The sequence below is a fragment of the Chiloscyllium plagiosum genome, unplaced genomic scaffold (genome assembly GCF_037043375.1).
Source record: "Chiloscyllium plagiosum isolate Xiang-an unplaced genomic scaffold, Cpla_swu_hap1 HiC_scaffold_4, whole genome shotgun sequence".
NCBI classification, from domain to species: domain Eukaryota; kingdom Metazoa; phylum Chordata; class Chondrichthyes; order Orectolobiformes; family Hemiscylliidae; genus Chiloscyllium; species Chiloscyllium plagiosum.
Genome location: NW_028270142.1, coordinates 128,173,403 through 128,198,314, shown reverse-complemented (window position 1 = coordinate 128,198,314; position 24,912 = coordinate 128,173,403). Strand labels below are relative to the sequence as shown.

The 24,912-nt window shown below is 39.8% G+C and overlaps 1 protein-coding gene across 3 annotated transcripts in view; it reads right to left on the bottom strand.

The window, feature by feature from the left end:
• LOC122548888 (focal adhesion kinase 1) overlaps positions 1-24,912 on the bottom strand; it is a 511,554-nt gene that overhangs the window by 395,102 nt on the left and 91,540 nt on the right. The window contains exon 1 of one of the 3 annotated variants that reach the window (XM_043687803.2): positions 17,385-17,550. The exons of the other annotated variants lie outside the window; for them this stretch is intronic. Within the exon in view, the coding sequence (XP_043543738.1) occupies positions 17,385-17,427 (43 nt within the window). The 5' untranslated portion in view covers positions 17,428-17,550. Of the gene's footprint in view, positions 1-17,384; positions 17,551-24,912 lie in introns of those variants that run through there. 3 annotated transcript variants of the gene reach the window in all.

Genomic DNA, 24,912 nt, shown 5'->3' with positions numbered 1-24,912 from the left:
CAATTCACCTGACCCTGCACATCTTTGGACTGTGGGAGGAAACCGGAGCACCCGGAGGAAACCCACGCAGACACAGGGAGAACGTGCAAACTCCACACTGTCAGTCGCCTGAGGCGGGAATTGAACCCGGATCTCTGGCACTGTGAGGCAACAGTACTAACCACTGTGCCACCCACACCTTTCGCTTAACAGTAATTAGGAACCATTATGATCCGTGGTTGGGGGTGGTGGGGGGGGGGGGGGGGATGTAATATTTGACAGCAAGTGTAAAAAGCGCAAAACCCGTGAACATAAAAAAAACGTAAATCATATCTTTCACAGCTCAAAATTTAAAATTCTTGAAAAATCAACAGCTTGACATATGGAAAGGCCCCGGTACATGTTTGAGATAGAGAAATGGCGTGAGAATTTATTGATTTCCATTGTTTTAACCGATTATTTCTTCATCACTGTAATGACTGAAGTGTATCTATTTTAAGATGCTTAAAAGCTTGGCTAAACTATTAAGTGCAGTAAGGTGCTGTGCATTTTATTGTTTGAAATAGCTTAACATCGCACGTGAATTAAAGATTTGTGGTTCTGATAATATGATCAATTCCTTTTGCTTTTGTTGAATGAAAGAGGATGTAAAGAGAGGATGCGGTGGTGTAATGGTAATCAATTCAGAACCTCAGGCCTATGTTTTACGGCACAGATCTGAATAGCACCATCATAGGTGGTGAAACTTGAATTCACTAAATGTTTGGAATAAAGAACAGGTAACCACTGTCAATGATCGTAAAAACCCGATTCACTCACATCCTTTCAAGAAGGAAATTTGTTATCCTTACCTTGTCTATCCTATGTGTCATTCCACATTCACAGCAACGTAGTCGATTCTTAACTGCCTTCTTAGGATATGTTGGCATATTCCAACTTTCAGGAAAAGGAAGGGGTTTAAAATTTAGTCCAAAATTTCATTTCTTGTCCAAAACTGAAGAACCAAGGATGCTAGAAATTCAAAACGAAAATAGAAATTGCTGGAGCCACTCAATAGATCTGGCAACATCTGTGGAGAGAAAGCAAAGTCAATGTCTTAGGCCCGGTGACCCAAAACATTAATTCTACTTTCTCTCCACAGATGCTGCCATACTTGTGTTTCTCCAGTAATTTCCGTACTTAATTTATTTATTGTTGTTTATTCACTCGTAGAACATGTGCATCACTGCCAGTCTTTAGTTGCCCTTGAGGGTGATGACGAACTGCCTTCTGAACCGCTGCAGTCTATGTGCTGTAGTCAGATCCATAATGTTGTTAGGGAGAGAGTTTCAGAATTTTAATCCAGCAACAGTGAAAGAATAGTGGCAATATATTTCCAAGTTAGGATAGTGAGTAGTTAGGATAGTGAGTGATTTGGAGGGGCTCCTGCAGGTGGCAGTGTTCCCATGTATCTGCTGCCCTTGTCCTTCTAGATAGAAATGATTGTGGGTTTGGAAAGTGTTGTCTGAGAATCTTTAGTGAATTTATGCAGCACATCATACAGATGTCCTACTACTGAGCGTTAGTGGTGGAGCATGTGAATGTTTGAAAGTGTTGTGCCAAATAAGCAGGCAACATTGTTGGATCTGCACTCACACAGAAAAGTGATGAGTATTCTATCGCACTCTTGACTTGTAAATGGTGGATAGGCTTTGGGGAGTCAGGAAGCAAGTTATGCACTGCAGTATTCCTAGTCTCCGGTCTGCTCTTGTAGCTACTGTATTTATATGGTGAGTCCAGTTGAGTTTCTCGTCAACAGTAATCCCAGGGTGTCGATAGTGAGGGACTCAGTGCTGCTAAAGCCCTTGAATGTCTAGAGATGTGAAGGGATGGTCTCTTACTGGAGATGTTCTTTGCCTGGCATTTGTATGGAACAAATGTTACATGCAACCTTTCAACCCAAGTCTGGATATTATCCACGCCTTTTTGCATCTGGACGTGAACTGCTTCAGTATCTGAGCACTTGTGAATGGTGCTCAACATTATGCAAATCATCAGTCAAAGTTCACATTTTTGACTGGATTAGAGACAGAAGGTCACTAACTAAGCAGCCGAAGTAGTTTGGGCCTTTGACACAACCTTAGCAACTTCTGCAGTTGAGATAACTGACCTCCCAACAAACACTACCACCTTATGTGCCAGGTGGGACACCAACCAGTACCTCAGTAAAAGTGGAAATGTTCACTACGCCCATTCAGAACAGGTGCACCTTTGTAAATTGAAGATGATTGTAGTGTGCCTAATGGAACAGTTGATAAATAAAGTGGAGTATACCTAGCGCATAACAGAACAATTTTGTAGTCAGTCAAATATTTCAACTACATTTCTATAACCTAGTCTTACACAACAAAATTAAAAACAAACCTTATGTCCTAACAAACGAAATGAGAGAGTATAGCTGATGTGGAACTGACACCAAATAAATCACAAACCAACTTCACAAAGGTTACAAAAATTTATTTACAAAGTTCATCACCAATATTAAGAATCCACTACTATTAAAAATGTTCTTGGTATGACACTATTATACCAAATAGGCTAATTTTCCCTTTCTAACCCATTTGACCAGCGCTTATTTCAATTGAAACAATATTGTTTCTAAAAATCTTTCATGAAATGCAGGCATCACTGATCAGGCCAGTATTTCTGACCCATCCATAATTGCCCTGCAGATATAGTGGTGAACCACTGTAATTCTTGACATGTGGGGACACCCACAATGTTGTTCGGAAGGGAGTTCTAGGAGTAAGTGAGGACTGCAGATGCCGGAGATTAGAGTCGAGAGTGTGGTGCTGGAAAAGTTCTAGGAGTTTGAAGGTACCATTCTGAGTCAAGATGACATGCAACTTGTAGTTGGTGGTGCTTCAACATATCAACTGCCCTAGGCTTCAAGGCCATAAATGTTATGGGTTCGAAAGGGGCTGTCAAATGAGCCTGAATGAATTATGGCATTGCACTTGTAGATCATTCACATTAATGACACTGTGCATCGTTGACAAACGGACTGCATGTTCAGGTGGTGAATACCAAAACAAGTGGGCTGCTTTGTCCCAGGATTTATCAACTGTTTCAGTTACTTACTGCAGAATTTATGGGCGGCATGGTGGCTCACTGGTTAGCACTGTTGCCTCACATCACCAGGGTCCCCGGTTCGATTCCAATGTCTGCATGGGTTTCCTCCGGGTGCTCCGGTTTCTCCTACAGTCCAAAGATGTGCAGGAGCCATGCTAAATTTCGCATAGTGTTAGGTGCATTAGTCAGAGGGAAATGGGTCTGTGTGGGTTACTCTTCAGAGGGTCGGTGTGACTGGTTGAGCTTAAGGGCCTGTAGGGAATCTAATTAACTTTCTAGCTTTTGACCTGGTCTTGTAGCCACAATATTATAATGGCTGGTTGAGTTCAGTTTATGGTGAATGGTAACCCCAGGATTTTAACAGCAGGAAATTCAGTGGTGGTTAGGCCATTCAGTGTCAGGGTCAGTGGTTAATTCTCTCTTGCTGGAGATAGTCATTGCCTGGCACTGCATGGTGTGAATGTTACTTACCACTTGTAAACTTAAGGCTGGATTGTTGTCTCGGCCTATTGCGGATGGACATGGATTGTTTCAGCATCTGACAAATTGCAAGTGGTCTGACTATTGTCGGTTAGGACAACTGAAGTGATAATTAATTCCTGGGAGGTGATTATTACCTATTCTAAGCGGATATGTAAATAACCTCATTGGCATCACCAATCTCAATCAAGGTCTATGGAACTGGTGAATTAAAACAGACACGAAAGCTGAAAATGTGTTGCTGGAAAAGCGCAGCAGGTCAGGCAGCATCCAATTAAAACAGACAACTTGTTACAACAGGAATGATTTTATAAAGTGATTGGCATGTCAAAGAATTAATCTGGAAGCAGGAGTGAAAGTAGTTAAAATAACCAATCAGGAAGTGGGCATACACTATCCAGTCAATCTAAGATAAGCTGTTCATATACCAGATGTCTCTAGTCATGCACAGAGGGTAGTGGCTAGCAAAGGTTAATAAGTGATGGTTCTTTGCGGTTCGATGCGTAGAAAGGAAGACTGAAAACACAAGAAATTCAAACAGAACAGGAGACCTGTGCCCTATCAAGTAGTGTCACAAATTGGCATCCCAAAGTGGATCAAATGACAAAACTGCTTTTATCAATTATTTATTTTGTATTTGTTATGATAAATGTAATAAATTATCTAAAACACATGAAAATATTTGTGTCTGAAATAGGTCTTGTAAAAAATCAGGATGAGTGAACTTTAGATTGTGTTTGGAAGGATCAGTCTCTAAATGTGATTAACGTTAATTGTTAGACCTAAGTCAAAGTGGACCTCGAAATCTTAAAATTACTAGACCACTTTCTCAATCAGCTCCCTCAAATTTAGCACAGCACCTCGGATGGGGAGGAAGAGAATCAATATGGTCACATTTGCTCGCCATTTCTGATACTTTCAGTGGCCTAACGGCGGCAGACAGAGGGTGATGGTGGAGGGTTGAGAGAACAAAGATATAATAAAGACAGGAGGAGCATTTTTTTAAAACAAGTAGAAATTGTGTTCCATCATGTGTGAAATGAGTTTTTAGAGGAAGTGCCAGATCCAGGTACAGTTACAACTTTTGAAAGAAATATAGATAAATATGGAGGTACATGGCCAAGCGCAGGCAGGAGAGAGTTTAGCTTGGGATTATGGTCAGCATTGACTGGTTGGACCAAAGGGTCTGTTTCCATGCTGTATGACTCCAAGATTCTATGAAATAAATCAATGCATAATGATCCACCTACAGAACTACAAGGTGGTAAAGGTTCACTAGGTTCAAGGCTACACTGACAGGACATGCATTTTAACCCCAAACAAAAGAAGTCCTCTACTATACTAGTCTGGATTTCAAATCACTGCAACATCGATCATGTCTGAATAGGGCAACTAATTTAACATTAAATTAGTGAACCAGCGGGGTTTTTCCTGATAATCAATAATGGATTCATGGTCATTATTAGACTCTTCATTCCAGATTTCTATTGAATTCAAATTCACTTGCCATGGTGAGATTTTAACACAGATCCTGAGAACATGACTTGGGCCATCATTTCTCCTGGTGTAGTTTCTCCTTCAATGAAAGTCAACATCTTGCCCCATGCACCTTCCAGGTTCAGACAGGAAAAATGGCTGTACAGGCACAAGCGCAGGCACTAATCCATGATCAGCAAAGGCTCAACCACTTAAGTTGCACAGAGAATACTCTACAAATGAGCATTGGATACTATCAGTGACAGTAACAAAGGTGCTTAACAAAAGAGGAATAAACAGGTATAAAAAAAGGATGAGGGCTGAGAACTTCTTTATTCTTCAGAATTCAATGATTCCACAATGACTCTTACCAATTCTTATAGATATACCATGGAAAGCATCCTAATTCAGATGCATCACAGTTTGGTACGTCAACTGCTCTGCCCAAGATCGCAAGAAATTACAGAATTGTGAACACAGCCCAGTCCATCACAAAGCTCTTAACACTGCTAAAAAACATGATTTGCATCATGGTTTGACAATCACATGTGAAAACAGGAATCATGATTGGCAAGGTGAAAATGTTGTCGAATTGACAAAAAGCAAAAATCGATTAATTTACTTTTTTTAAATAACCTGACTAACAAACTTACAAAATTCAAGCAAACTGTTTAAAAAAAAGGTTTGCTAGACTTGTCAAAAGAAACAAAATTGAGACAAGAATGGCTGGCAAATATGTCATACTTGGAGAAAATAACGAAATGGAAAAGAAAAGACATATTGATGGGGTACACAACATACATTCCAAGAGCAAAAGATACTGTTCACTTGGCAGAAGTTCTAAACACCTGAAGATAAGCCATCTTGCTATCAGGACCCTTTCGAATGAATTTTAGATTGAATGGGTGGATAGGATTTCCCATTTATACATTCACTTAGAAATGTAAGATGGCAGATTTCATGAAGTTTAAAACAGAATTCAAGTAACAGCTTAATGGCATATGAAACGATAAGCAAAGAGGAACACACAATAACTTTTTGTAATTTCTGGTTTTGGGATAGTTCCTGGTGAATATTGACATTAGCCTAATTTTGGTTCTATTGAACATAAGCAACTTCACAACAGTGAACCTGTTGTTTTCATGGCCAGTTTCGTCACTAACACGGTTTTCCCCTCAACATTACTGATTGTACAATATGTACAAATATATGCACATCACATTCATGTTCCCAATCTAGGCCATCAGTACTGATCCAACAGCACAAATGGAGGCTAATGGGAATCATCTTGTAACCATGCCTCTGTAATGGCTATATAGCTATATAATTCAACAGATATGTAACCTCTGAAAAGGATACACAGAAAGGGAAGGGTGGTGGGGTTATTATGAGATGGAATAATTAGCCAATCATCTTGGATTGGATAATGTGGAATCCATATGGATGAAGGTTAGAAATATTAAAGGAATGATGATATGAGTGAGATTGTTCTCTAGTCCCCCTCTCAGTAACAGTCCTATCAGACAGCGAATAAATCAGGAGCTAATAAGGCAGTAAATTAAAAAGGCAGTACATTAATCACAGGTGACTTGAATCATAATTTAGATTGGGAAAATCAAATTAGCAAAGCCACATGGAAAAATTCACACAGTCTGTCCTAGTTTTCTAGATTAATCTGCTGTGGATCCAAACAGGGATCAGGCTATTTTGGATCTGGTAATATGAAATGAGGCAGGTTTAATATGATCTCAGAGTAAAAGATCATCTAAGGAGTAGTAACCATATAGTAGAATTTAGCATTCAGTTTCAGGATAATAAATTTGTGTCAGAAACATATGTGCTCATCTTAAATATCTTACATGGGAAGGTCAGCATTCACTAATAAATTCACCATTGTCCCAGACCATAGGATAGTTCTCTCATTAGAACTAAACAACTGGTGAGGAGTTTAATCTGAGGGTCACTTCAAGCAAGAAGTGAGGTTGAGGTGGGACCATCGTGGTGACCTCAGCTGGTGCAGGCAAAGTTTGGTGGAATGGACTGGGAAAGGTTTTTAGCAGAAAAGACTGTTGATGAATAAAGGTGGAGGTTTAAGGAAGTTATACACATCTCACGGCAAAGCTATACGCCAGAGGAAGAAAGTTACTCGTAAGGGGATAAACTGAACATGGTTAACCAGGAAGTTCAGGATAATATCAAATTGAAATTAAAAAAGTGTGGCAAAGAGGAGCTGTAAATTAGAGGATTGGCAAGTTTTAAAAGCCAAGAAAAGATGAAGAGAAAAATAATGAAGAGGGAGACATTAAACTATGAGGGCAAAATAGCAAGAACAAAAATGAACAGCAAGAGCTTCTTTAAATATATGAGTTGACAGAGTGGCACCAATGTACATACATATATCCTTCAGACAACAATTCTGGGGGAATTCATGGCTGGGGACACTAATACTAAATAAACAAAGGTTTAAAGTTGAAGGAAGGGGCGTGGGGGTGGGAGAAATAAACATAATAAACATAAAAAACATCAGTGGAGGAAAAAGTGCTAATGGAACTAATAGTACTAAAGGCTAAAAGGACATCCCTGGACTTTAAGGGCTGTGTCCTAGGATGTAAAAAGGAAGCAGCTGCAAGACAGTGGATCCACTGGTAGTAATCTTCCAAGGATCCCTAGATTCTGGACAAGTCCCAGAGGTTTGAAAAGAATGACCAATGTAACACACTTACACAAAAAACATGGGACACAAAAAAAAATTAACTGTAGGCCAGTTTCTTTAATAACAGTCACTTAGAAAATATTGGTGTCGATTATAAAGGGTGTAACAACAGAATATTTAGAAAAAATATAACCAAGCAGAGTCAGCATGGCTTCATGAAGGGGATAATCATGCTGAACAAATTTATTACAGTTCTTTGAGGAGGTTACAAACAGGATTGATAAAGGAAAACGAGTGGACATGATATAGTTGGATTTTCAAAGGCATTCACTAAGATATTACACATAAGGCTACTTAGTATGGATAAGGGCTTATGGTGTTGGGTTTAATAAATTGGCATGAATAGAGGATTAACTGACTGATAAAACACAGAGTTTCGGGGCATTTTCAGAATGACGATCTAACAACTAATGGAGTGCCACAGAAATTTGTGCTGGGACCATGTTATTTCAATATACGTTAAAGAGAAAAAAATTCTCATCTCTCTCTCTTCAATACTCTGCAATTATGTCCTCTGGACTCTTCCACAAGATTAAACAATCTTTCGGCATCTACTCTGTCATGTCCCCAAGATTACTATATGCTTCAGTCAGGTCGCCTCTCATTCCTCTAAATTCCAACAAGTTCAGGTCCAACCTACTCAACCTCTCCTCACAAGATACCCTTGCCCACCTGCAATCAACCTCAAAGTTTCTCTGGTCTGCCTCCAATGCCAGTATATCTTTCCTTAGATAAACCTTTATTCAATACACAGTATTCCAGGTGTGGTCTCAGATAGTTTTAGAAATACGTCCTTATTTCTATACTCATTTCTCTTTGAAGTAAAGGTTAACAGCTCATTTACCTTCCCTATTACTCACTGAACTTGGATACTGGCTTTTTGTTTTCCATGCAGACTCCCAAAACCCTCTGGGCTGCAGTATTCTGTAGACTTTCTCCACTTAAATAATATTCATCTGTTTTATTCTTCCTGCCATAATCTGATATTTTCCATCTTCAAAGTTTTTGCCTACTCACTTAACCTGCCCACATCTCTCTGTAGACTTAAGTCATTCTCACTACATGACTTCCCACCTATTTTTGTGCCAACTACAGACTTGGTTATCTTAGATTTACATCTATCATCTAAGTCATTAATATATATTATAAATGGTTGTGTTCCCAGTACCGATCCCTGTGGTACTCCACCAGTTACAGGTTGCCACCCTGAAAATGTCCCCTTTTATGCCAGCTCTCCATTAGCTTGCCAGTTCTCTAATCCTGCTAATATTTTACCCCCAGCATCTTACATTCATAGAGGACTATAGCACAGAAGAAGTTCCATGGAGTTTGTGCTGATCAAAAACAATTACCTAACTATTCTAACCCCACTTTTCAGCAATTGGACCATAACCTTGTATGCCTTAGCATCGCAAGTGTACACCTGAATAATTTTTAAATGTTATGAGGGCTTCTGCCTTCACCACCTCAGTGAGTTCAAGATTCCCACTACCCTTTGACTGAAAAAAAAATTCCTCTCACCCCCCCCCTCTTAAATCAATGACCCTGACATTGATCCCACCAAAGGGGAAAAGATTCTTCCTGTTTATGCCACGCGTAATTTCATTAGAGACAATTTTATACATCTGAATTATGTCCCTCACCACAGTCTTCTGTGATGGTCTCATGGTATTGCTAGATTATTAATCCAGAGGCCCAGTTAATGTGCTGCCATGACAGGTGGTAGAATTTGAATTAAATGAAATCTGGAATTAAGAGTCTAATGATGACTTTGTTCGTAGTCAGAGAACAAAAACCCATCTGGTTCATTAAAGTCTTTCTGGGAAGGAAATGTGATGTCCTTACACATGCCTGTCTCAGACCCACAAAGATGTGGTTCACTCTTAACTGTCCTCTGGGCGAATAGGGATAGGCAATAAATTCTGGCCCAGCCAGTAATGCCCTCAGCCCACGATCAAATATAAAAAAATCTAACCAATCTCTTCATAACTAAAATATTCCACCCCAGGCAACACCCTGCTAAATCATCTCTCCAGTGCATCACATCCCTCCTATGAAATGGATTACTGAATTGCACACAATATTGCAGCTGTGGTCTAAGTAATGATTTGTACAGTTCCAACATAATTATCCTGCTCTTTAACTCTGCATCTTGGCTAACAGGGGCAATTATCCCACTTGCCTTCTCGACCACTTTAGCTACTTGTCCTCGACCATGGTCCCTCTGATCCTCAGTGCTTCCCAGGGTCCAATCATTCATTATGAATTCCCCTGCCTAAGTGCATCACTTCATACTTGACCACACTGAATTTTATTTGCTACTGATCAACCAATCTGACGAGCCTACCTATACCCTCCTCACTATTTACTACCTAACTAATTTTCATATCATCTGCAAATTTACTGGTCAAAGTAAGACTAATTCAGTTTAAGAATACACTGTTTGACTCTCTAACTCTCCAACATTCAAGTCTAAATTATTTTTATACATAAATTATTTTTATATGTAACATGATAGTTTCATTCCCGTGCAATCCCAAGTTTTAAGAAAATCGTGTAATAGCAGCACCATTTAAACCAATGGGACCGGAATTGCATTATTGCCAATACAGACAAGGAAAGTTCGCATTCTATAAATAACGGTCTAAATTCTTCAATCGCATTATAACCAATTCACCAAGAAGCGTGCACTATAGCACAACCAACTGTATAAGGGCCTGAACACGATCCCTGTGAATTCCACTGAACTTAGGCTTCCAGTCACAAAAAAATCCCTCAATCACCACCCACTGCTTCCTGCCACTCAGCCAGTTCCAGATCCAATTAGCCAAATTTCCTTGGATCTTATGGGCTCCTACCTTTGCTTGGGACCTTATAAAATCCAAGTAGACTACAGTGAACACATTGGTCTCATCTAAACACCTGGTCACCTCTAAAAATTCAACCCAGTTCGTCAGACATGACCTCTCTTTAACAGAGCCACACTGACTGTTCTTGATTAACCTTGGCCTCTCCAAATACAAAATAATTGCTTCCAATAGTTTCCCCACTACTGAGGTTTTCTTGGTTTATCCTTTCCTCCCTTCTTGAATAACAATACCACACTGGCTGCCCTCCAGTCCACTGGCACCTCTCTTGTGACCAGGAAGATGAACTGAAAATTATTGCCTGCGCCCCTGCTAGTTCCTCCTTTGCTACACTCAACAGCATGGAATACATTTAATCCAACCCTAGAGATTTATCTACGTTAAAGCCTGCCAGACCACTCGGAACCTCCTTTCTGTCTATGCTAATTGCTTTAGGTACATTATAGTCTTTCTTCATAATGTCTATACCCACGTCATCTCTCTCACTAGCAAATCCCATGGGCTCTCATTTTGTTTAGTACCGTAAAGTGTGGCACCTCACCAAACACTTTCTGGAAATCCAAATGTAGATCTACTGGTTCCCCTTCATCTATACTGCTCGTTACCTCTGTAAAGAACCATACTAAGTTCTTCAGATATGATTTTCCCTTCATGAAGCTATGCTGATTTTGCTAATTGTATTATGTATTTCTAAAAGCTCTGTAATTACATTTGAATAGGCTCTAATATTGTGCCCAATGGCAGATGTAAAGCTAACTGGCCTGCAATTACTTGCTTTATGTCTTCCTCTCTTTTTGAGTAAGAGTGATAAATTGGCAGTTTTCAAATCTTCTAGGACTCGTCAGAATGTGGAGAGAAAAGTTTGGCAGAAGGAATTCCTTTGTGACATAAAACTTTCAGAGTTATATTTTCACTGTTCTGAATTCATATTCTTTGTTTCCACTTTCTCACTTAAATTTGTGTATCCCATTTAATATTTTTGACAACTTGGGGTCTCCTTTCAGCACAATTCTGTCTACATGGTTCCCTAGAATCTATCTCAAAAACCTTTCCTAGTTAGATGCTACATTTATTGTAATACTTCATAGTTTTGATGTCCAGAATTTATGAAAGCAATAACTGACCCTCGAGGAAGTGGAGTCGGCTTGCTAACCTATTCTAGTAGTCAATCAGATCATGGATAATCTGTCCCTCAACTCCTTTTCCCTATTTTTGCTCCATATCTCTTGATTCCTTCCAGGGAAAAAAAAAGGCTGAAGTCAGACTGAACTAAGCAAAGCATTCATTACTGCAGATTGGCACGATTGTGTTCTGGGTATAAAGTCCAATCAATTAACTTTTATGACAGCTCTATATTCCTGCATCTAAGCAGATAAAGTAATACCTCTGCACCAATTCAAACACATCCATTCTATTCTTGATGTCTTTGACCAGTGTACACAAATTGATATTCTATGTAGTTTATCTGAGCAAGTAGAAAACTAACCTGTACAGTTTTGTAAAGATTTTGCCACAGACCATCTCAACTGCTCTTCCTAGTTCATTGACCTTTAACTTGGAGTTCCTTAAATATTAATTCATAGCCATCTTGCTATCTGTTCACAAATTATACCATAGGAAGATGAATAAGGTTCAACCCAGCCGTAAAATAAAAGAATGTGTAACCAATTCTTTTACGAGAATAACACGTCAAAACCATTGCAAACTCAGATTTTCACCCATCTTTTGATATACTATCAGATTAATACATTCCTTTGGAGACCCATAAAAGAAACTAAGTGGCGCATTACAGAAGGTAACATGAAACAGTGCAACATGAAATGTGCAGAATTCTGATTCAGTTAAGCATCAACTCTAAAGGTTCTCCAAATCTATTTTGGTTTATTCCCTTATGGGATGCTGTCTAGACTGCATTTATTGCCCACCTCTAGCTACTCTCGGGAAATTGGTGGTGAGCAGCCTTCTTAAATCATTGCAGTCCATTTGCTGTAGCTTGACTCACAATGGCGTTAAGGAGGGAATTACAGGATTCTGATCCAGGGACCGTGAACGAACTGCAATATATTTCCAAGTCAGGATGGTGAGTGGCTTGGAGGGAAACTTGCAGGTAGAAGTGTTCCCATGCATCTGCTGCCCTTACCCTTCTAGATGGAAGTGGTTGTGGGTTTGGAAGGTGCTATCTATGGATCTTTGGCAAATTTCTGACAACATCTTATAGATAATACACACTGCCGTTACTGAGCATCAGTGGTGGAAGGAATAGATGTTAATGGATGTGGTGCCAATCAAGTGAGTTGCATTGTCCTAGATGGTGTCAAGCTTCAGTGCTGTGGGAGCTGCACTCCTCCAGGCAAGTGGGGAGTGGGGATTTTACCTATGATTTCACAAACACAAAAAGAACAAACAATCTTTCATACTCTTAATCTATAGTTAGTGTCGAATTTTTTGGGGGGCAATTTTAAATATGAAAAACAATTTTAAGAATCACCTTTTAAGTCTCTTAGGAAGTTGTGTAAGTTAAGGCACTAGGTCAACAGAATGAACAGGTTTCTCTTTCAATTCAACACGCAGGTCATTTGGATAGAACGTTTTGTTTTAAAAGTATTAACTGCTATAGGCTTCATTCAAGCTCGCCCAAGCATCACATTGCATTTCTTAAGCTGTCAGTTCAATTCCATGTTGTATTCTGTTTCCTTATGAATCTTTCACATGCACCTTAGCCAAATACATAGGAAATTTGCTGAAAACAATTTTGCCTTTTAAACTATTCACCATAGAAAGAATAAATAAAAGATTTCTCTTTTTACTTCCTCTTGCAATGGCTTCTAATAGTTTACCTTGCACTTTTGGCAATATGTTAATGAATTTGCAGTTCTCCTGTATCCATTACTACAGCCTTTGTTTTTTACTTAGGTCTTAGTCTTTTTTCCCTATTCTGTCACACTTTGCTCTTTCTACCCTTCTGAAATTTTTAGAATTCACAATGACAAGAGTTGGCGCTTCAGTAACTAATTAAACCCAATTCTGTTTTGCTTACATAGGATATAAGGTGTTCTCTTCAACCATGAGAAAGGAAAAAGAGTGAGGATTTGTACTAGACAGGCGAGAAAAACTATATCTTAAAGAAAGAAACCCAGCACTAAGTCCACGGTGGCTCAGTGATTAGTACTGCTGCCTCATAGCGCCAGGGACCTGGGTTCAATTCCCACCTCGGACAACTGTCTGTGTGGAGTTTGCACATGTCTGCGTGGATTTCCTCTGGTGCTGCAGTTTCCTCCCAAAGTCCAAAGGCGTGCAGGTCAGGTGAATTGGCCATGCTAAATTGCCCATAGTGTTAGGTGCATTCGTCAGAGGGAAATGGGTCTGGGTGGGTTACTCTTCAGAGGGTCAGTGTGGACTGGTTGGGCCGAAGGGCCTGTTTTCATACTGTAGGGAATCTAATCTAAGTCTTGTTCGTATTGTAATAGCTTGTTTGTTCAACCAACATCTATACCCCAAAACAAATATTCAATTTGATTCTGTGACAAAATGGTTACTACTCATGATTTTTAGACAAACTTTTAATAATGTATTCTATGTACATTAAGTCTGAATTGACTATTTCATAAAAAGCTGAGGGCAACTCAATGATAGCCTATTATAAATTGGAACATGCTTGCAGTGCCACATTAACTGGTCACATAATCTAGCAAAATTTTCTCTATAGCCAACATGGATTGTATTTTATATAGTTATAGCTAATATTCAACCACAAATTGCCTGTTAATTGATGTTGAAATCTTGATCATTTCAGTTAATTGGGCTAAGAAGTGGTGAATGGGGTTTATTTTGAATAAATGTGAGGTCTTGCATTTTGGTAAACAAACAAAGGCAGAACTTCGTGGGTGGCACGGTGGCGCAGTGGTTAGCACTGCTGCCTCATAGCGCCAGAGACCCAGATTCAATTCCCGCCTCAGGCGACTGACTGTGTGGAGTTTGCACGTTCTCCCCGTGTCTGCATGGGTTTCCTCCGGGTGCTCTGGTTTCCTCCCACAGTCCAAAGATGTGCAGGTCAGGTGAATTGGCCATGCTAAATTGCCCGTAGTGTTAGGTAAGGGGTAAATGTAGGGGTATGGGTGGGTTGCGCTTCGGCGGGGCAGTGTGGACTTGTTGTTTCCACACTAAGTAATCTAATCTAATCTTATACAATTAAAAGTAGAGCCCTGGGTAGTGCTGTAGTAGAAAGAGATCTAGGGGCTCATGTATATAATTTTTTAAGTTTGCGTCACACGTAGACAGGGTGGTTAAGGAGGCGTTTAGCACGCTTGCCTTAATTGCTCAGATCATCGAGTATAGGAGTTGGGACATCATGTGGAGATTACACAGGATGTTGGCAAGGCTTCTTCTGGAGTAGTGTGTCCAGATCTGGTCACCCTGCGATAGGAAGGATATTATTAAGCTAGAGAGGGTTCAGAAGATATTTACCAGGATGCTGCCAGGAATGCAGGGTTTGAATTATAATGAGGCTGGATAGGGTGGGACCTTTTTCACTGAGCATAGGAGGTTGAGGGATGACCTTATTGATATTAACAAAATCATAAGGGGTATAGATACAGCAAGGGACTTTTCCTTTTCCGAGGGGGGGGGGGGGTTTAAGACTAGGGGACATATTTTTAAGGTGACAGGAGAAAAATGTTAAAAAAGACATGAGGAGCAACTTTTTTTTTTGCAGACAGTGATTCGCATGTGGAATAAACCTCCACAGGAACTGGTGGATGCAGGTACAATTACAACATTTAAATAGCATTTGGATAAGTACATGAATTGGACTGTTTGGAGGGATATGGGCCAAGTACAGGCAGGTGGGAGCGGTTTAGTGGGGCATTGTGGTGGAACGGACTAGTTGAATCGAAGGGTCTGGCTCAGTGTTGTATGACTCTATGCAGGTAGCATTTGTTTTGACACCTTGTACAGTAAGTATATTTTAAACAGTGGAATCTTGTGACTATTACAAATAACTGGGATTTTGAATTTCATCAACTATTTTAAAAAAGTTACTATCTCCACCCCAAGATCGTACTATTTGGGTTTGAACCTGCAAAACCTGCGCCCACACCTCGTCCCTCACCTCCATCCAAGGCCCTAAAGGAGCCTTCCACATCCATCAAAGTTTTACCTGCACATCCACTAATATCATTTATTGCAGCCGTTGTTCCCAATGCGGTCTCCTCTACATTGGGGAAACTGGACGCCTCCTAGCAGAGCGCTTTAGGGAACATCTCCGGGACACCCGCACCAATCAACCACACCGCCCCGTGGCCCAACATTTCAACTCCCCCTCCCACTCTGCCGAAGACATGGAGGTCCTGGGCCTCCTTCGCCGCCGCTCCCTCACCACCAGACGCCTGGAGGAAGAACGCCTCATCTTCCGCCTCGGAATACTTCAACCCCAGGGCATCAATGTGGACTTCAACAGTTTCCTCATCTCCCCTTCCCCCACCTCACCCTGGTTCCAAACTTCCAGCTCAGCACTGTCCCCATGACTTGTCCTACCTGCCTATCTTCTTTTCCACCTATCCACTCCACCCTCCTCCCTGACCTATCACCTTCATCCCCTCCCCCACTCACCTATTGTACTCCATGCTACTTTCTCCCCACCCCCACCCTCTTCTAGTTTATCTCTCCCACTTCAGGCTCTCTGCCTTTATTTCTGATGAAGGGCTTTTGCCCGAAACGTCGATTTTGCTGCTCCTCGGATGCTGCCTGAACTGCTGTGCTCTTCCAGCACCACTAATCCAAAATCTGGTTTCCAGCATCTGCAGTCATTGTTTTTACCTTACAGAACCACAAGACAACCTCAGTAAGCAGGTTCACATTTTTCTGAATGCTTGCATGGGAAGGATATTGATACCCAAAGTATATGTGAAAAACTTTAAAGAAGCATTGAGACATTAACCTAATCAATAAGTAGAATAGCAAAAATTCCTTTGGTTAATTCCCAGTAAATATGATACTTGATCACAGAAAGATACAAGAGTAAGCTCAAAACGTCATGTTGGCCTTGAGTGTGTATAATCGATGAAAGAATACGTATCATAGAACAGAAATGCTTTTATTAAGTTACGCCTGTCATTTCTGCTTTACATATTTATGACACTGCAAATTTCAATTTAGGCAGATATGGTTTGTACGTTTTTTTTATGTTACCCTGGTTCTGATAGGTAGAGAAAAAGGAAAAGGAGGCTGCATTTAGTTAAGTTTGAGAAAACACCATTAATCTTCAACTGCTTAAGATGATTTTCAGATATGACTTACTAAGAAAATAGTCCATACATTACACATTGTGGTTCTCTCATCTTCAAATCAACCAGCCTAATTTTTATGCTGCTTTATCATACCAGAAGCATTGTTGGCATCTCTCTCACACAGACAAGGATTCAACCATTTTACAAACCTTTTCACATTTCAATTTTAAAACAACAAAATCTAGCTACCAAAAATTCCATACTCCTTTTACAGTCACCAAGACATGGCATTCTCCTAAATTTAGCAAAATAATTCAAATAAAAAGATTAAAATCACAAAATAATGGGGTCTTAAAATATTTATACAACTAATAATAATTAAACCTGGCAGTAAAATTTGTTCCACAGTTATTTAGCAAACAGTTGCAAAAATAAACGAATTTTAAAAAAAATAAAATATTTGCCACATTAGCCTCCATACAACTGAAGTTGATCTAACAATGTAACCAGAAAGCACAAGAGGACTTAACTCACCATAATATTTAATATTCAGCTTCCAGTTCAGAAAATCTTCCATATAAACAAAGAAGCTTGCCTGACTATGGTAGTTTTTCAATACTTGGAATGTGATTTCTGGAATACACGATTCAGAATTTCAGCTAATCAGCAGCACACGATTCAAATGAACACAGAAGAGGAGAAAATGGCTCTAGCCCTGCATTAAAACACTGACTAGTCTGCACTATGCCATACGCTGACGCGAGTCTTTTGTTGTGGCACAACACCCGAAATCTGCACATCAGAAACAATATACATCAATCACTACAGTGCACAAACACCAGCCGACTCAACAATTTTGTCTCGCAGATGGGTATGATCCTTATAATTTAATCCACTGAATAAAATTAAGCAGTTGTGTTGATAATGACTAGTTCAATTGTCTAGACTAAAATACATCTTCAGTTTCTGATATAAAGGCTGTACTTATATTTTTAGCATTATTTATGCAATAGACTTAATTCTCCAAATAAAAACCACAAAATACAATTTACACATTTTACCTCAATAAATTTTGAAGCAATTAATTTGGAATTAATTGCTGTTAAAGGCTAGGCTTTTGAAGACTGAAAATATTTTCATCATCTACTTTTTGAACTCACTACACAAACAAGATGAGAACATTTTTGGTTATCTCTGGAATATAAACTGCCTGATAAATTAAGACAGTTTAGACCTGAAAAAGAAATATTTTACTATTAGTATTTTTTAGTATCTTTTGTTGAGATATTCGTTCAAAATCATAGCATGCTGTCACCACTTCACTGTTTATGGTTCATGTATTTTCGTAACTTTCTCTCCACCCTACACATCCCAGGGGCCTACGTAATCATGTACCAGCTGAGCCCTGCAACAACAGCTTTTCTGGCATTGTAGTACATAGAAAATTACACCATGGACAAATTTCAACAAAGCCTGCACTGGCCTCAAAAGACTAACTTGTCAAAATATTATAGCACATTACCTCATGGTGAAATATGTAATGAACAATAATAATACAAATACAATGGGCCAATTATTGCATGTCAGTTCTGATATATTCAAATTGCACATTCATTCATTACATTAATATCACACAAATTGGTTAACATACATTGTATACTCTATATGCAATCAATAGCAAAATTTAGATTGGAATTTTCTACAACTAGGAACCAACGTCATACACTAATTAAGATGAAAGATACATTTTAATATTGTTGCTACAACAATGATATCACCTTTTATATCATAGTAAAATATATCACACCTATATATTAGTAAAGAATGTCCTGAATTGCACTGGAAGTTTTTACATTTTGATAACACCCAGCACGTTTCTTCAACTCTATGGTTAATAGTTTTATCCAACGTTATAAATGGAGTACATCATATACAAAGCACAAATTCTGGGAGCTTGGCCCAAGTGTCAATATATAGGGGAAGAAAGAAAGTGCTGCTTTTTTGCCTTCGTTATTTGTATAATGTTCTTTCTGCTTCGTTCTGGGTATATGACTAGTACTTATTGCTGTTATTGCCTATCCCTAACTGCATGTAAAAAGGAAATGGTGAGCCCCGTTCTTGAACTGTTGCATGCCAATATGGAGTAAGGTTGAGGACAAGGGTGCCACGAGGATTTCCAGGATTTTGACCCAGCAATAACGAAAGATGGGTGATAAAAATCCAAGTGAGGATGCTGTGTAGTTTGGAGGGGAATTTGCAGTTAGTGGTATTCCATCTGCTGCCTTTGACCTTCTAAGTTGTAGAGATCATGGACTTGAGTAGTGCTGTTAAAGAAGGATGTGTACAAAGCATAGCTTACTGCCACTGTGCATTGGTTTTGGAGACTGCATATTGTTAATGTGGTGGATGGGTGACAATCAAGTCGGCTCCTTTGTCCTGAATAATGTCAAGCTTCTGAAATGTTTTTAGAACCACAGTGAAACAGACAAGTGGGGAGTATCTTCACATTCCTGACTTCTGCCTTGCAGATGCTAGAAAGGCACTGAAGAGGAGACAGGAGGAAAGTTACTCATTGCAAATTTTCAAGCTTGCAACCTGCCTTGATAGTAAGATATTGTCATATGTCTGATCAACAATATCCACCGCCACCCCAGGATGTTGGTACTACAGGATTCAGCAATAGTAACTCCATTGAACACAAGATGGTTAGATTCTCTTGTTGTTGATAGTTATTGCTCAACCATTAAATGAGAACGATGTTATTTGCCTAATGTTATCAGCCCAAGTTTGAAATTGTTCTGGTCTTGCTACATAATGACACAAATCACTTCATTACCGGAGGAGTTACAAATGGAATTGAATACTGCAATTATCCTCAAATACCTTGGCACCCATCTTTGTGATGGAAGGAAGATCATTGATGAAACAAAAGGTGGTGATTAGGCCTTGAAAGCTACTGAGTTTTTATTCAAATTTAACCTATTTTTCTAATCAATCTGTTCAGATATATTATTACACACCTCTGGGATACATGGCACTTGAGCCGCAACAACTCAGGCGAGGGTTAGGGACTCCACCTCCACACCAAAAGAGGGTCCTGACACTATCCTGAGAAACTCCTGCAGTGATGGCCTGGAGCTGAGATTACTGGCCTCCAATTATCACATCCATTCTCCTTTGTGCTGAGCATACTTCAACCAATGAGAATTTTCCTTCAAGACATAGATTCAGACTGGATAGAAATAAGAAATAAGAGGGAAAAAAATCCCTGGTGTAAGTAATCTCTAGGTCCCCAAACAGTAGACCTACAGTACAGCACAGTATAAATGGCAGCATGATTTAGCTATAACATCACTGAAGAATTGGGGAACAGTATTTTCGAGAACTCTTACCTCCATTGGCAATAGCACGATTCCAGCGGGGATCAGTTCACTTGCTTCATTCTGCGCATGCACCAATGTCCGCACCAAAATCATTGCAGCAGTCAGCAAATGCCATGTCTGTGCGGTTTGGTGCATGTGTGACATTGGTGCTGGTCTTCATGCTGTTTTGCGCATGCAGTGATGTCTGCACCAAGTCTCTGTGCTATTCTGCACATGCAGTATATTAGCGCCAGTCTTTGTGCCGTTCTGCGCATGCGCCCATGTCAGCTGCTAATAGAGCAGCTTTCTGAGATACTGTACAGAGAGCAGCTTTCTTACTTGTTTTAAAAATGTACTGTATTAAATTTACAGTTGTTTCATTAATAAATATGATATTAACCTTCATTCAGGCAGTGCTATACATTGTATTCTACTTTCGGGTGATCTTTGAGCCATTGGGAGTGACATGTTTTGCTGGTCTGCCCCTAACCCCACTTTTCCCATTATTTATATTAAGTGATTTTCTATTAAGCAAGGTTTTGCTGGAACACAATTATGGCATTATGGGAGAACGACCTACTGGGGGCTTTAACTAAGGTATAGCAGTAATAATGGATAATTCTGAAATGCACATAGACCAGATTAATCAAATTGGCAAGGGCAACTTTCAGGAGAGTTCACTGAATGCACTGGAGATGGTTTCTTGGAGTAATATGTTACGGAACCAACCAAGGAGCAAGCAATTCTGGATTTGGTAAATAAGATTAATTAATGATCTAACATTAAAGACCCTCTTGGGAAGAGTGGTCATAGCATGCTAGAATTTCAAATTCAGTTGTAGGGCGAGGAACTGAAGTCCCACACTAGTGGTTTTGAGTTCATCAAAGGTAATTACACAGACTCAAGGATAGCTTTAGCACTAGTGGACTGGGCAGGAAGACTAAAAGGTAGGACAGTTGATAAGCAGTGGCACATCCTTAAGGAGATACTCAATTTCTCTCATTTAAAATATATTCTTGGAAGAAAGAATGAGTGTAAGAGAGAGAAAGACATCCATGCCTAAGCAAGCATGTTTAAGGTATCATAAACATAAAAACTAATGAATATCTTCTTGCAAAGACGTGGGACAGGCTGAAAGATTGAGAATTGTTTAAAGATCAACAAATAGTTATTTTAAGATGTAAGAAAAAGAGTAAAGGTAAATTTTCAAAGAAAACCAACACCAATTATAAAAATGCACAGTTAAATACTATAAAGAGAACAGAGTAGCTAAAGTGAATGTTGGTCTCTTGGAGGATGAGACTGGGGAATTAATAGTGGGGAACACAGAAATGGCAGAGTCACTAAATCAATATTTTGCCTCCATTTCATTGTGAAGGACACAGTATCATCCAACTAGTAACAGGTAACAAAGAAGTTATGGAAAGGGAGGAACTCAGAACAAGCATCATTCGGGAAAAAGTACTGAACAAATTGTTGGGATTGAAGGCAGACAAGTCCCCAGGATCTGATGGCCTACTTCCTAAGGTCTTAAACGCAAGTGGTGCAGAGATAGTGGATCCATTGGTTATGACATTCCAAACCTTTCTTGATGCCAGAAAACTTCCACTGGATTGGAAAAATGCTAATATAACCTTTTTCAAAGGAGGGAGGGAGACAAAGTTGGAAACTACAAACCAGTTAGTTTAACATGCTTTGCTGGGAAATTGTTACAGTCCATCATTTAAGCAAGTAATAACAGGACATCTGGAAAGTCAAAACGCAATCCATCAGAGTCAGCACAGTTCTATGTTTGCACAGCACAATACATCATGTTTGACTAATTTACTTAAATTTTTCAAAGGTGTAACAAGCAAGGACAATGGGGATCCTGTTGATGCAGATTTCCAGAAGACATTTGATTATGTAACACACCAAAGGTTAATACACAAGGTAACTAAGTGAGGTTAACAGTAATGTACTAGCTTGAATAGAGAATTAGCTAACCAAAAGTACGATGTGAAGGTGCCAGCATTGGACTGGGGTGGACAGTCAGAAATCAGACGACTCCAGGTTATAGTCCAACAGGTTTATCTGAAATCACAAGCTTTCAGAGTATTGCACCTTCATCAGGTGAAGTGAGAGAGAAGTACACATGCACAGAGTTTATAGGCAGACAGATTAATGGGCAGAAAAATCAAAAGATCATACAAATAATGTGAGTGGAGCATCAACAGGCCAGATAATAGTCTCTGTAGGTGACCGAGAGTGTTAGATGGTGTGAGTAAAGTATCAACAGCTGAATAACAAGCGAAGGGTTGACCTACAATCCAATTAAATGAAGTAGAGAGATAATTACAAAAATTTAGAAATAAGGTAGTGCTGGAGACAAACCAAGTGACTGGAATGACATGATAGGTATAAGAGTTGCATGTCAAGGGCCTCACCAAACTAATAAACAATCCAAAACTGTACAAACTAATCATAATTTATCAAGATGATACTGTCAAAACAGGATATTAAAAAAGATTTTACAGCTACAGAACAGTGTGGCGGGGTTACATACAGCACAACATGAACCCAAGATCATGGTTGAGGCCATCTTCATGGCTATCAATTTCTGCTCAGCAATTCTGCATTGTTTTGTATTGTAAAGGCAGTCTTTTTTTTAAATTAGATTCCCTTCAGTATGGAAACAGGCCCTTCAGCCCAACAAGTCCACACCGACCCTCCGAAGAGTAACCCACTCAGACCTATTCCCTTACCCTATATTTACCCCTGACTAATGTACCTATCACCACTGGCAATTTAGCGTGGCACATCTTTGTCTGTGGGAGGAAACCGGAACACCCGGAGGAAACCCACATAGACATAGGGATAACGTACAAACTCCACACAGACAGTCGTCCAGGGCTGGGATCGAACTCAGATCCCTGGCACTATGAGGCAGCAGTGCTACCCACTGAGCCACCCTGAAGATCGGAGGCTGAATGTCCTCGACTGCTAAAGTGTTCCCCGACTGAGAGAGAACATTCCTGTCTGGTAATTGTTACGCAGTGTCCATTCACCTGTTGTCATAGCATCTGCGTAGTCTCACCAATATAGCCTCAGGGCATCCTTGCCTGCAATGTATGAGATAGACAACATTGGCCGAGGCTTGTAAGTATCTGCCATGTACATGGTGGGTGGTGTACCCATGTGTGATGGTAGTATGCATGTCAATGATCCGACATGTCTTACAGAGGTTGCCATGGCAGGGTGTGTGCGATGTTGCCTTGAAGGCTGGGTAGTTTGCTGCAAATGATTATCTGTTTAAGGTGTGGCAATTGTTTGAAGGTGAAAAGTGGAGGCATAAGGATCATCTTCGCGAGATGCTGAAGGCTGCCAAGAACATGACATAGTTTCTTTGCTCCGGAGAAGTACTGAGCGACAAAGGGAACTGTATTGATCATATTCTGAGGAGATCATTGCAGTTTTTCCACTGTGGTGAGTCAGAACTGGCAATTGATGAGTTGAGCATCACATCACATTCTTATGAGGGTGTCTTTCAGTATCTTTAGATGTCTGTCATGTTCCTCCTGATGTGAACAGATCCTGTGTATGCGCATGGCTTGTCCTTTAGAGATGGCTTCTTTAACACATTTAGAGTGGAAGCTAGAGAAGTGCAACATCATGAGGTTATTTGTGGACTTACGATAAGAGTGAGGTATTGAGGTGCCTACCCTTGATGGAGATGAGTGTATCCAAGAATGAGACGGATTCTGACAAATAGTCTATGGTAAGTTTGATGGTGGGATGAAACTTGTTGATATAGCTATGTAGTCGTTTCAATGATTCTTCACCACGAGTCCAAAGGAAGAAAATGTCAACGTACCTGGTGTATAGTGTTGGCTGGAGATCCTGTGCAGCCAAGATGTCGTGCCCAAACTTGTGCAAGAAAACATAGGCATATTTGGGTGCAAATTTGGTCTCTATCGCTGTTGTGTGTCTCGATGAAGAACTAGTCATCGCTTTGTTTATTATTTAGCTGTTGAACTTTACTCACACCATCTAAAACTCTTGGTCCCCCGAGAGATCTATTATTTGGCCTGTCACACCATTTTTATGATGTTTTGATCTCTCTACCCATTGATCTCTCTGCCTATAAATTCTGTGTCTGTGTGCTTCTCTCTCACTTCAGCTGACAAAGGGGCATTGCTCTGAAAGCTGGTGATTTCAAATTAACCTGTTGGACTATAAACTGGTGTCACCTGACTTTGGACTTTGTCCAACAGGAAGTATACTTGCAATAAGTGAGTCTTTTTCTGGTTGGCAAGATGCAACAACTGAGGTGCCAGAAGGATTTGGTCCCCAGGCTCTAGCAACGTACAATTTATATTAATGATTTGGATGTGGGGATAAAAAGTACTATAGTCAAATTTGCAGAGGACACTAAAAAGGTGAGAGAGTAAGCTCCAATGAAGAAACAAGATCTTTACAAATGGATATGGATATGCTAGGTGAATGGGCCAAAATTTGGCAAATTATGTATAATGTCGATAAGTGAAACGTTATCCATTTTGGCCAGAGAACAGAAAAACAACTTATCATCTAAATGGAGGGAAATTTCAGAGTGCTTTAGTGTAGAGGGATCTGGGTGTTCTCGTGCACAAGTCACAAAAAAACTAGTAAGCAAGTATAGCAGGTCATAAGAAAGGCCAATGGAATTTTGACAATTTTGC